This window comes from Melanerpes formicivorus, unplaced genomic scaffold, assembly GCF_026170545.1.
Source record: "Melanerpes formicivorus ecotype bairdi unplaced genomic scaffold, bMelFor1.0.p_v2 SCAF_33, whole genome shotgun sequence".
Lineage (NCBI taxonomy): Eukaryota > Metazoa > Chordata > Aves > Piciformes > Picidae > Melanerpes > Melanerpes formicivorus.
In genome coordinates this window covers 5082344-5096223 of record NW_027142385.1, presented here as the reverse complement: position 1 = coordinate 5096223, position 13880 = coordinate 5082344, and the positions used below count along the sequence as shown (strand labels likewise).

The 13880-nt window shown below is 37.7% G+C and overlaps 1 protein-coding gene across 11 annotated transcripts in view; it reads right to left on the bottom strand.

Annotated features, from left to right (window-relative positions):
* Nucleotides 1–13880, bottom strand: part of DENND1A (DENN domain containing 1A) — a 202798-nt gene that overhangs the window by 82049 nt on the left and 106869 nt on the right. For all 11 annotated transcript variants that reach the window (XR_010989502.1, XM_068155776.1, XM_068155777.1 and 8 more), the window contains one exon: nucleotides 8721–8766. Coding sequence is in view for 10 of the 11 variants with exons in the window: in XM_068155776.1 (XP_068011877.1) it covers nucleotides 8721–8766 (46 nt within the window). In the remaining variant the exon portion in view is untranslated. The remainder of the gene's footprint in view (nucleotides 1–8720; nucleotides 8767–13880) is intronic.

Sequence of the window (13880 nt, the reverse complement as noted above, 5' to 3'; positions counted from 1 at the left end):
GAGTTCAATTTTATGCATAAAGGACACAAGTGATGGCATAAAAATGTGGCATTACAAAACTTCAAGCCTTTTAAAAACAACCAACCATCCTGTCTTTCTGTCATTTGTTTTATTTATTCACATTTTAGAATGCTGACAAGTTAACCTTCAGTGTAGAGGGAAGTTCTTCACATGGTGCATTCTGAAATTTTTGAAACCAGAGTTACTGCTTGTGATTATTGCAGTGAAGATTTATTTCAAGCACCTCAACTAAGGTTTGTCTCTACTCTGGTATCCTGTTTGCACATTAAGCAGTTTCTAGCTGAGTCAAGATTTCATATTTAGAAACTAATTTAAGCAATAAACGGTGCCTTTTCTAGGAGTTAAGTTACAGTAAGTCAGGGATGGGAACCGGTTTCCAAATTCCATGGTGAATGTTGGAACTCCAACAGAGGCAAGTTTACTATTGCAGTGAAGTAAACCAGACACTACCAGAGAATAAAAAAATTGAAAATTTAAAGAAGAAAAAGGCAAAGAGAAAAATAACTCCACCATATCCTGGTCTCTTAATGTATACTGAGTCTAAACTTTTTAATCCTACTTCCATGAATTCAGAGACGTATCTCTGTTTTGAGAGTTAACATCATCTGTACCAATACATGGAGACACAAAAGCATAACCTATTTCTGAAAACAACAATCATTTATACCTTTGACTATCAGTCTTTAAAGGCATTGGTGATCTAATCACATTTAAACACTGTCAGACTATTTCCCTGCTTAAACAACGGTAAATGCATCACGGATATGAAACAGAGCGGCATTTAAATATTTAACACTTTTTCCACTAACAAGATAATTGAATTGCTTAGTTTGGTTGTTTTTTATTGACCAGTCATACATATCTAAGCCCTCTTCAAATAAAGCTTTGAAAAAATCAAAAACCAAAAAAAGTGGAACTATAGCAAATGGTAATTCAGGAAATTTCCCAGCGCCACTGTAAACAAATGTATAAATACCTACAAACCTATGTGTAAGACCAAATGCAAGTTATTGAAGAGGAAGACTAACAAAAACATACTCAATTTTTAATTAAGGTTTTGCAGGGTGAGGGGAATTGCTTCCTTTAAAAGAAAGGAACTAAAGCTCTAAAACAATGGCAAAGTTGAGCCTTAGGCATCTAAATAATTACCTTCAGTTTTTAAGGCTCAGTCCCCTGTCTATAAAGAAAACTGCTGTGTACTTAGGGGGGAGGAAAAAAAAAGGGGGCAACAACTACAAACACCACTTTGTAGGCATTTAAGTTTAGGTCTTCCATGAGAAATGTCTTTAACTTAAAGGGAAGAATATTACATTTAATGCTTTCCATATAAAAAGCACAAGTAGCTCATGACAAACCAGGTACTTTCCTCTACATTGCAGGAACCAAAGGTCACTCTGTTGGCTGCATCTGATAAACTCTAAAGCAACCCAGGAGTCTTGCTCCTTCTAGGAGTCCGGAAGCACCAGACAAACTGATTTGCTCCTTCCTGTTTCAGAAAATTAAAAATCTCACTTATACTCAGAGGAGTCTAAAAAGCTCCAACAAAAAGGTCTTGCAATATACTTAACCAAAGCCAGAAGCCTGTCAAAATCAAGTGCTAGCAGGACAAGACAGAAGGAATTAAAACCTCCTTCTCTTGATTCTTGCCGAAGAAGCAACAAACGTGCTTGAACTTGTCAGTGGGTGCTTTTGTAACTTTGGTGAGGAATCTGCAGATTCCCCTCAGCAAAATGCTGTGGTTTTCTGTAGCAAAGAACAGGCTTGTGACACGTGGGTATCTGCCAAAGGGTATAGCACAAAAGGATGCCGCTCATGGTGCAAGGACTATAAATGCTGATCAACATAATTATCTCCACACATGACCCAGAAATAATTGTGTCTGAAAAGTAATATTAAACTCTGCTGTGCCACACCTTTACACCATGAAGAGCACAACCTTATCGTAAAACTTCTCAATATTTGAGTGGATTTCCCTGGAGAAAGTAACCCTCAAATTTAACAAAACACTTGAGACTAACTTGATTTATAGCATCAGTTGTGCAAGGCATTTGAAAATGTACATTTTTTCAGTGATGCAGTTGTGGCTCATCCTAGAGAAAGGCAAACTGACCAATTCATCTTAATCCTTCTCTGGTTTTATTATTTTCCACTATTATCTCTGATATAGCTTCTGTCAAATAATCACATGGTTCTTTCACTAAACATAGCACCTATCAGCCCAACTGACCTGCAAATAGAAGTATTTGCTCTCTTGTTGGCATTTCAGTAAAAATTCCCAGCATCCAACTGCATCTCTCACACAAAATCCCTTTGGACTCTATGAATCACAACTACATGTAGATCATTTTCACAGGTAGATTGTGTGGTGGTGTAATTTTCTCAAAACATGAAGGGACAGGAACTAAATCATATACAGTCACATTCCATATTTCACAGCTTCCTGAATATTTAAAAATATTTCACAAATAGTGATATCTGTTAAATAAAGAGGACTAAATTAATTTATGTTCATATTCTGTGGGGGGAAAAACCCAACCAGCAGCAAAGAACAAGGCAAAATACAAACATTACAGTTCCCTTATCTAATTTTACTACAGACTGGGGACTTGCTGAGTCAAAAGAAGTGATTCAGTGAAAACGTGCATCACACATAAGTACTGCTAACCTTTCTTAACCATCCTTACTAAATTACTTGTAGCCATAATTAATCATCTAAAAAACATCAATTCGAACTAACATCTACACCTGCCTTTTATTTTAAACGTCTCTTTTTAAAAGAGTGGAGAGGTATGGAAAGCTGGTTTAACAAGCACACTGAACCCATTGTTTATGGCCTCTATAAACATGGCTTAGTAAGAATTACCGACTTAATCAGAGAGAACTTATCTCCTGGTGAAAAGAGCACTTTAAATTTCAGAAATGGCACCTTTACTGTGAAAATCTCTTAACTTTTCAAACAAACTCCAGGGGGCCTTAAACACCAGGTCAGTAAATAAGCAGCAGTTAGTGTGTCTGTCCTGCTCACAAGCAGCCAAACACATGAAGTAATTTGAATGTTTTATGTGAAAGTTTGCAAAAACACTGAGAAACTACAGTCTAATAGAAGTATTGAGTGGTGCTCTTCTCTCTCACTCAGATCACTTGTTAGAAGCATTATCTGTCAATAATACTCGCATCACTTTATACAAAATGTTGTTTTATTATCACTCTCTACAGCTGGCAGTTTTTGTTATTTCCTACCATAAGAAATCCCAAATAAAATGGCTCATCTGAAAGGATTTTATCAATTAGTTCTTTTAAAAACAAAACAAACAAACCCCCCACCATCATGCTCCCCCCCCAACCATATTTGCATAATTTCATGGCTACATTGGTGCCAAAACATAAACCAAGTTGATCATGAGGTTTCATAACCAGCTACAAAAGTGATCAACATTAAGAAAAGGTAACAGAAAAGAAAATATGTCTTCCAACAATTCTTTTGGAAAGGTAGAAGTCTTACTCCTTAGTGGATAGTTTGTACATTACATTGGGAACGATTATGATTCACAACAAGTCTAAACTCCATTTGCTTAGTGACTTGTCTCTACTTAGTTAATAGTTTCCATTTATTTTCTTAAGACAAACACAGCGCTGCAGACAACAATGTGTCAATCTGGCTGCCAGAAGCAGGAAAGGCAATGGATATAAAATTTTATTATTTCATGCCCCAACAGCAGCCAGAAGGACTTAATGAAATCACCCTTAGATTTACAATCTGAAATAGCTATTCAACAGACAAATCTGGTTAAGCGGGATGTGCCCCCTGACCCCTCAGCCCTTTGATGTGTGCCCAGCAGGTGGGCTGCTGCCCCCTCCTGTGCATCTCCCACCCTTCCGCCCATCTCCCACCCTTGACGTGCAGTACCCTGATCCTGTACAGGTGATTCTCAAGATCCTTATCACAAGCAGCTGTTGCCAACTGAGTGACAAACATCACTAGCACTGGTCTAACGCTTGTGTACAGCAGAAAAAAACCCTTCTCTGCTTACTGGCAAGTCACTTGGTACTGCAGCATTTGTCTTAGAACTTACCCCTCCAGGACCCCCACAGAGAGAAGCTCTTATTAAAACAGCTATTATTTTCATTTTTCCAATGATTGGATAAAAGAGCATTCCATAAGAATACTCCTGAAACCATATATAGCCATATTTATCATATTTGTGACTAAATTGCATTTAATTTTTTAAGACCTGGATTTAAGAGTATAAATAACCCCTTCATTTAAACCCTGTTAAAAAAAAAAACAAACAAAAGGCCACTCCTTCAGTTATACCTAGAAAAAGTAGTGATTTACTATGCATGGATGGGTAGAAAAAGCTAAATATTATTCTCACTCTCATCAAAAAAATATAACAATTATTACTGCCACTGGAAGATGCTAGTGGTCAGTGAAGTCCCATGGTGTCCTTTGCAGCAAAGGAAAACCATGTGGCACTGTCAGGATTAAGCCCAAGATGATGAAACCTGTATCTCAGAGCAGGTTAGCTCAGGCTTTGTGCATGGTAACTGGCATCTTATCAGACTGGATCACAAACAAAGCATCCTCAGTCCTACCAGACAAGACCAGGTAAATGTGCCAAAAAGTGTTTCCAAAATGTGTGTGTGTGTGGGGGGGGTGGTGGTGTTCAGAAGACTGAACACAGCTCTCCATTCATCTCTCTGTATAAGGTAGGACTGCTGTGTCCTACCATATTAAACACAGCATGAATTTTAGTGAACTTTCTTTCCTTTATATGAACATCTTTACTCATACTATGTTAAAGAAAAGAAAAGAAAAAAAGGAAAAGGGAAAAAAAATAAGAATTGCAGACCTGCTTATGGAGGTTGTCCTTCATGCTTGGGAAAAATGCCAAAAAAATCACTTTGACAAACACTGAGGTTTCACACACAAATTTGCTCTGGATAATCTTCCAGCCATTAAAATTCTTAACTCATAGAAAAAGTTCTTAAGTGACTGCAATATTACCCAAAAGAAGTGTAAGAAATACTTTTCTAACCATTGAATTCAACTCCAAAGGTTGGATTTGTGCCCCAAATAGAACATAAAAAGGAAAGGGCTGACGTTACTGTTACGGGGCTGACTGGAAGCTAGGTACCAAGGAGTATGCTGCTAGTAGCTCAGGATCTGACAGCTAAACACAACTGTCCCCACTGGTAAATCACAACCATATGTGCCTGGATTCCAATAGGTAGTCCACTAGGTCAAGGGCATTCCTCCTCCATCAGCACCCTCACACTAATAACCTTTCCTACAGGAACGGCTGCTGAAACAATCGTTTACTATGACAAAATGCAAAAGGCTGCCAGCTAAGTTTGACACCACTTACAACACAAAGGTCAATTTAATATAATTTGAACACTAAAACAACATACAGTACACAGATCAAAAATAAAACAAGATTATGAAAGGGATGTGCTCATTTGATAATTTAATTTTCCTATCTCATTATTTATCAGTACTAAGTACTTATCTTCATCTAATATGAATTCAATTAGTTCCGTAAGCATGTTCCATTATTCATGTGATAGCTCCAGCCTTGCTTATCCAACAGCTTATAAACTTTTAGCTTTCTTTGAAGTCACTTTATGGATTGCTAAATGGAAATCTTATAAAGAATGACTAACTAGGTGATGATAGAAAGGCTGAAAAATAAGAGCACAAAACACAGCTCTATATTTTCTACCAAGATTTTCCCTCATAAATCAGTTGGAGCCCTCTGACCTATAACAGGAGATTATCTTATCTCACTGGAGAACATTTCAGTCACAGCAAATTAGATTTAACAGTCAATGGATATGCTTGATATTTTAATCAGAAGAAAAATTTGTCATTTTCCATTAAAATAACTGCTCCTTCTACAAAGGCCCCGTGGAACACAGGAAACTGCAAACTAACTTTAAGATACAAAATGGTTTAGAAAAGCTCTTTCAAGGTGAGAGTGAGGGGGTTTTGCTTAAAATCATTAGCACTTCTGCTATATTCTTCCAGAGGACCATTCCAAAACCCCACACAAACAACACTACAGCTAGAAAATAATTTTTTCCTAGGTTCCAAATTCAGCCTCTCCATTTTTTCTATGCAAGTTTAGGCCTCCACTCACATTTGTGCGACAATGACAAGTTCTGCAATGGGAGCTGCTGGAGCAGAACCCTGAGCCCATATGTAACTGCAAATCACTCCTGTGGGGCTCTACGGTAGATAGAGAGTCCATGTGTCTTAACTTTAATAGAAGATTGGAGAATTAATCCCTCATCCTGAAACTAGAACGTGTGGATCAATAAAACACATCTAAAGATCTATTTGCTGAAATTTCAGGATTTGAAGAAAAACAAATACTGAACAATGACAGCAGGTTTCAGGTGTAGTTGAGAAAATTATTTTGATATGGAGAAATGAATCCATTGTGTTTTTAAAAATACACAATTGCTAGATCATGAGGAAAAAATGGCTGTTGCTACTACTGTTATTCTAACAAACAAACACACTGTTTTATACCTACATATGAAGAAAAAGACAAAGAGCACTAAGCTTTCAGCATTGAAAACAGGCAAAAAGGTAAATCAGGGACTGAGCAGCTCATCTGACAAGTGTCACCTTTCCTTTGCCCAAGGTACAGAGGAATTACACAGAACTTGCCAACAAATAGACACAACAGCCCACTATGGGATTGTATTTTATTTTCCAGGGGAAAAAGCACAGTTAGCTGGAAGATGCATTTCTATCTGGAAGCATTCGATTCATCCTTAAGAGCAGAGTGAAGACAGTTCGGTTTATTTATTTAATTTATTTCATAAGGCACTTGGAATAACTGTTCTTTGCCAAAGTGTGTCTGTGTTCCAGAATCTCTGGCTATTCAAAAGCCATACTGGATTTAGTACAAAACAGATTTTTTCACAAGTTACTAAAACGGATGAAAATTGGCTTCTCCAAGAACAACTCCTTTTTCTGAGTTCTTACAGATGGAGTTTGGAAGGCCTACAGAGCCCTGCAATCTGAAACACTGAGACAAAGGAAAGGGTAATGGTTTTATGTAGCAAGGCAGGAGTGAGACATCGTGCAAAGCAACTTGAGATGTAACTAATAATTTTTTTTCTCTATTGCCAGGCTAACCACACAGCTCTATGCGAGCAAAAATATTTGGGACAGCTGAAAAGTATCTGTATGAAGATATTACCCCATCTTCTACCAGGTCTATTCCTTTTCTTTCAAAGACAGATACCATAATAAACAAATCAATGATTACCTGCTACAGACATGGGGCAACAAGGCTCATCCTCAATATGAAAAACACATGCTAGGCTATTTCTTCCTAGATGTTACTTCAGTCCTGTTTATCAAGGGTAAATGATCAGAAACCCCTCTAACACTAGAGTGTGGTTTGCAAACACAGTGTATGTTGACTTCTAAAGTAATTGCTTATTCACCAACACATTGTACTGCAATTCTGTACTTTATTTAGCAATATGAAGGACATAAAAAAAATAATCAGGTGTGCTCAGGATGGTGAGGAAGAGAAGAAAAAAAAAAAGATCCCTCATGTTTCATCCAGTTTCTCATGAAAAAAAGTTGACCTCTAAAATCAGTTTGCAGCAACAGCGGAAAAAGGGTGAAGTTCCACGGCATACTAGTCTGAATTTCAGCACACACAGACCTAGAGGATCATTACTACACACATAACATAGTAAAAGAAAATGTCTGATTAATATTTCTAGAGCAATGACACACTTCTATGGACAAGTGAGTAACAAATATTCTAGCAATATGCATTACTTTATATGATGTAAACCTCAGCTTTGGACGTTGTTACATATCCTAAAGACTGAGCCTAAATTGCCAAACAGAGCTATCTGAAGCAGGGAAACAAGTCAATTAACTTCGAAGGGCATTTGCAACTCAGACCAGTTCAACACTGCTGCTAATTTAAGAGCCCGCAGAGAGGCACTGCTCTCTGGGCAGGAATACCACGTCCCACACTGAGCACATACACGTTGTTCAGACTTCCTGTGTAAAGTGGCACAATTAATAAGGACTAGGATTTTCATAGGGAGCTAAATTAATAGCTTATGTTGTCCTCCAGATACTTTTGAGGAAAGTCATCAACTGTTTCACCAGTACTGGAAGCAAAAGCAAATGTGCCATTTCCACTTTTAGAGTTTTTAAAAAGTCACATGAATTACTCTGAATTGTTTATATGTGAAGCTTTCTGTGAGGGCTGGTTTTCTGCCAGCTTTGTGTTAACATTAACAGCAAGTTCCTTCTTTTCAGATCTTTTGAACATTAAAAAAATTACAATCTGTCTGCAAAAGCCTAAAAGAGAACTGTAACTGTCAACATTTTGGTTTAATAGCAACTCTGCCTTTGTGAATACAGCGTCAAACGAAAGCAGCAAACTGATTAAATGAAGCAACAGGATGGAGAGGGGAGCACAACGTGAGCTTGTCACTGACTGCTGAACTGCACACCCAAAGAAGGTAGCAAACAGAACTGCCTTAAGATTTACCATTATCATGACTGCTTAACTTCAATTCTTTCAACACTCCCAAATCGACAGGATTATTTCATTTTTAAGCATATGAATGAATATATAATTGCTTGCAGAATTTGGCTCTAAATCATAAAACTATATATAGCTTCAGAAATGATGAGAAAGACTTACCTCCATCAAACTTAAATGTATTCCAATGAGGTAGGGCATTGGGGCACTGCAAAGAGGAAGAAAAGCTAGCTTTACATTCTCATCACACTAGATTAACATACATGACTTATAAACCAGCTATGGGAAGATACCAGGGTATTGGATTAGATTTTGCTTTAAACAAATATACATAGAAGCAAACAACAAGTGAAGAAAATTTTCTTTCATATTCAAAGGACTTCTCTTACTATGCAACATCCTCTCAGCACTGTAAGACTAATTTTCCTTTACATCAGAATGTCTAAGGTAAGGCAGGCACACAGGGACAGCTATTAAACATATCTGTAACACTGGGGTCTTCTTTTAAAAAACAAACAGTACTATTACAATTGGGGGGAAAAAAGACATTTTCTGAAAGGATTCTTTAGAAAGATGTAACTTGCTGCCTTAAGTGGTTCATTCAATGCACACACAGCAGCCACTACTGCAAGTTTTAAATGCTTTTAAAATAGGTCCAGACATATATTGAATAATTTATCAATTTACATCCTAAAATGTTTACATTTATAAAAAATACAGGAAAATACTTCTGAAGCTTCTGATAAACTCTAGAGTGATGGGATATCCATGGCTACTGCTATTCCCTTCAGAACACAGAATGTAAATACACCAAGAGGCTCTTAGGCCACATTTGTAACCTCCAGCACAGCATGATACTTCTGTTCCCAAACAGCACACCAACATTTAAGAGAAAGATTGATCTTTTCTGTCTTCTCCTCCATGATGTTAGCAAACACCACCATGGACTATGTAACACAAGACTGAATGGAAGTTGTATCCTTGTGTATGGAGTATTTCTAATATTAAGCTTATTACAGGACTCCCACTCGACTAATCAGGGAAAGCTTATATTTGCACTGCTTATTAGAAGACATCAAAGAGGATGCCAAAGCTGCTAATTGCAAATATGGCATATACTGCCTGTTAAATGGAAAGCACACAGACAGACACAACTTTTAAAATAGAGCCTCATTTCATTTTGTATACAGAAGCTTAAAGAGCTCATTTTCAATTTCAGATGAAAAAAATGAGGGAAATGTCACTGTACTGCCATGGATTAAAATATCTTCCATATTGCTTTTATAAACTGGTGCCTACTGCTCAGTAAGAGAAGTACAGTGCTGAAAAGACTACTGCAAGACACCAGACCAGCCAAAATCGCTCTGCTTCTCATTTTCACGAGAAATACCTTTAAAAATTTACTTACTGATATGCTTATTAATATTTATCATGTTTATTAATATACCCCTACAACTGCTGCTCTGCTGGGTGCTGCACCAAGAGATGGAAACAGCCTCTGTACTAGACATTCCACATAAAAACAATTTTTTCCTTTCTGAAGACATTAAACACATAGAACTTCAAATAAGCCTTTACAAGTTCATTTGCAGAACACTGAAGTGCTGTGTATCACATTAGGTTACAACTTACTGAACTGCCCAGGCTGGTAAGAATGCCCCTGCCCAAGCTTCACCCAGAATAGCACCTACAGCACCTTATGACAGACAGCCCAGAGGGACTGTTAAATCAGATACTAACTCAGTACAAATCCTTAAGGTTCTGCTTCCTTGAGAATTCCACAGATGAGAACCAGAACATACATCCAAGACAGACATTTTTACCACACAGCATGCTGCTCAGCTGAGGAGTATTTTTATTTGTCATTTTGCATGTTTTATTTGCAACAAATGCTATCTCTTTTACCCACATCCCTTCACTTCCAATGGCCACATTCCAGGAGCAAGCAAATATCCACTAATTTTATATTCAAAGTATAAACCCCTGGTTTAGCTGCCAGCTGCACAAATGCTCAATTTCCCTGCGTGCCTGGCTATGCTGCTCAAGGCTCCTCCAGCATGCACTGAAATGAATGTGTTTCTAATTAAGTAGTTTCATGAACACGACAGCTTCAATCTCAAAAATACAAAGTCTGAACCTCGGCAGGAAGTCTTAAGACTGCAAATGTCTCATCTAGTGGAACCTTGGCTAATGTAATGAAAGGAAGCAGGAAGAGTGCAGTATTCCAGAAAACCAGCCATTTATTAACGTGTCCAAAAGTAGTCTGTCAGCAAGCACAGGAAAATCTGAACCTGTAAAAGTTAATTAGCTGTATCATGTCCATCTTCCAACCCTCCAGTTTATCAACAAAAGAATTAAAAAAAAGTGTCTAAAGCCTTAAAAGCATGCCCCTCCAGTATGATTTCAAGGAATTACAGGAAAAGCAGGGCTTAAGATAAATGGATCAGCTTTGCATGTACTGAACCACCTTTAGTTTTCTAGTGACAGACATTTCAGGTAAAGGCAACACAACATATAAACTACTACAGGGATTGCATAAAGACCACAGTGACCTGACTTTCAGCAGTGTTTTGAAAGCCATTGTTTCTTTAAACTTGTATTATGAAACATTAAAGAACTCTGCTCAGTGCTTAAGGGGCTGTACAGGACATACACTTGGACAGACAGCAGAAAGCAGAAGGAGCAATTTGATACTACAGAACTACGGAGAGTTGTTTTAGCATAGCCACTGAAAAAAAACTAAACCAAAACACCATAAAAACAGCTCAGGTTTGGCTGATCAATATGAAAAAAGCAGCTTTGAAGCAGTAATTTGTTAAAGTGCAAAGTGCTAGTTTTGCAAATGTTTGTGTTAGTTTTACAACAGTTGCAGAGATTTCCACTGGGGAATGAGACAGAGCACAAAAGAAGACACTGGGTATTTCTTTGAGAAATATTTAGAACATGGGTGAGAAACTCGATCACAGAGAACTGGGACGTGCCATCATGGCAGACAATGACAAGCTACATGCTATGAAGGGCTCCAGAAGACAAAGAGCATGTTGGATGTAGAAGAGAAGAGGGGCAAAATAGAATGTAAATGAAGAAGATTGATGAAAATATAGGAAAATAATTCCTTTGAGAAGTTTTTCAACAGGTTTAAGTCAGTGCTTAGCTTAGAGAAGGCAGAGCTTGGGCCAAGACAGCTGGAGCTATGCAGGTAAGTAAGAAAGACCACACTTCAGACATGAATCCGAAGAAACACACACCATTTAGAAATGGATTGGATCTGGGGACCAACAAAGGATTTCCCATGTTATGGGAACATATGAAATTAAACCTCATTTTAATCCACAAGAGCCACGGACTGAAAGACACCAAAGAAGAATGACAACCAAGAGGCATCTACAAACATCCTGGCAGAAAAATCTAGGGAAACAAATGCAGGTTTTGTTCTGTGTGAAAGGTGGCAGGTGTGGGGAAAAGCAGATCTGAGATACATCTGTGGAGCATTTGGTTTTGGAGATGCATTTGTCTGAAATCAGTTTATTCAAAATGCCTTTAAAGTAACCATTATTGTTCATCACCCAAATGGATCTTAATGTGTTTTCTCCACAGATAATAAAACCCAAATTATATTACTAGCTATTTTACCCAAATTTATTTTGTTTGTCAGACCTGACACATGAACAGCAAAGCAAAAGCAAAGGTATTTTAAGGATAATTCATCATGATAGCTCCTTATAATTTGAGAAGTTTAACTAAGCAGGCATCATAAATAACCTCAATAAAATACACTTCTGGTAAAGAGCATAAATATTTCCAATAAAGATCTACCAGAAAGATTGTATTCTCCTGTCTTCACTCATCAATTTGACTGAAAAGGAAACACTCCTAAAAGTAAATGTTGAAGGTTCATGTCAGGCTTCATAAATTGCTTTATCACCATTTTTCTTTATCATGTGTTAATCATATGTCAGTACTTAAATACTCAGCTACCATCCTGTACAGGGAACACCCTGTGCCTCCTCTTCCCCATTCAGAGCACGCTAGAACAGTTCCTCCTAACTGCTACTCAGGTCCTGAGACATGAAACGCTCAAGCAGCTTTTAATATTTTATCAGGTTAGATGTGTATTTCCAAGGCTCTCAAGTGAACTTCAGTAAGACACATTGCTTGTGTAAACAGGAGAAACACTCCGCACAACCTTTAATCCTTCTGGGACCCATGACAGATTAAAGACTGCCCTTCAGACCAGTCTGTACCTACTGCTTGACACCTCATCAGTCCTGGGGCGTCTTACAACAACTACTAATTACTCAAAGCGATTTGAAGGCAGCCAATATCCATTAAGAGCAAAATTAAGAAGTATCAATTTCTACTGTGCATATTTACTGCTTAAAGAAAATGCCTGCCGAAGTCTTCTGGAACAAAGAGAAAGGTTATTACTCCTCTTGTGCTACACTAGTTCCCAGTGCAATCATCATTATTTATAATCAAATGAGTTATACAGGTAAATATCAAATCATTAAAGTAGCAATGCATAAGCATGAATATGGATATTGGGGACTTAATGGCTGTATATTGCCCATTTATTACAGCTGCGTTTTTACAATTTCTTTAATTCCTTTCTTTAGGCTAACTAGAGACCTCTTAATTATGCTCCCAAGAGGTGGGCAACTACTAATTGGAAGAGAAGCAGGTGAAATAGAGGGACATTTCCTCCTATGTGAACAAAACCAAACCAAACCAAACAACAAAACTTAAGAAATACTGCAGTTCACCACAAAGAATAATGTAAACCCCCAGGTTCCCCAAAAGGTTCAGAGTTTACAGCTACGTTTTGCTTCATTATTCCAAGAAAGTGGGTTAGATCACATTTACTAAGTTCACATCTTGATATACAGATACTGACTTAGTGTTGTTCTCTCACACCACTTGTACTTTACTCTCTAAGGTAGTTCTCCTGATTTCTCTTCAGATTACTCACTGAACTGCAACAGAACGGAATCTGAAATTTATTGGAGTAATTGATGCAAATTAGAAACTTGACTGCATAAATTTGAATGACGTAGGAAACAGAGTGAAGAAACCAGAACAGCAACTACAAGAGCTTTTAGTGAGTACACAGATGTACCAGGCTAAATTGAAATGCCTACCAAGAGGCTCCTGACGAAGGAATCATTGTTTCCCAAGCAGCAGGAGTACTCGCCCTCCAGTCACCCCCTCCACCTACTTAAAGGAGCATATTGAACTATATGCAGATTTGGAGCACAGGAGAAAGGGAGTTGAAACAACTCCTGGAGAAAGGGAAAACTGCACCAATAGAAATGTTTGTTCAGC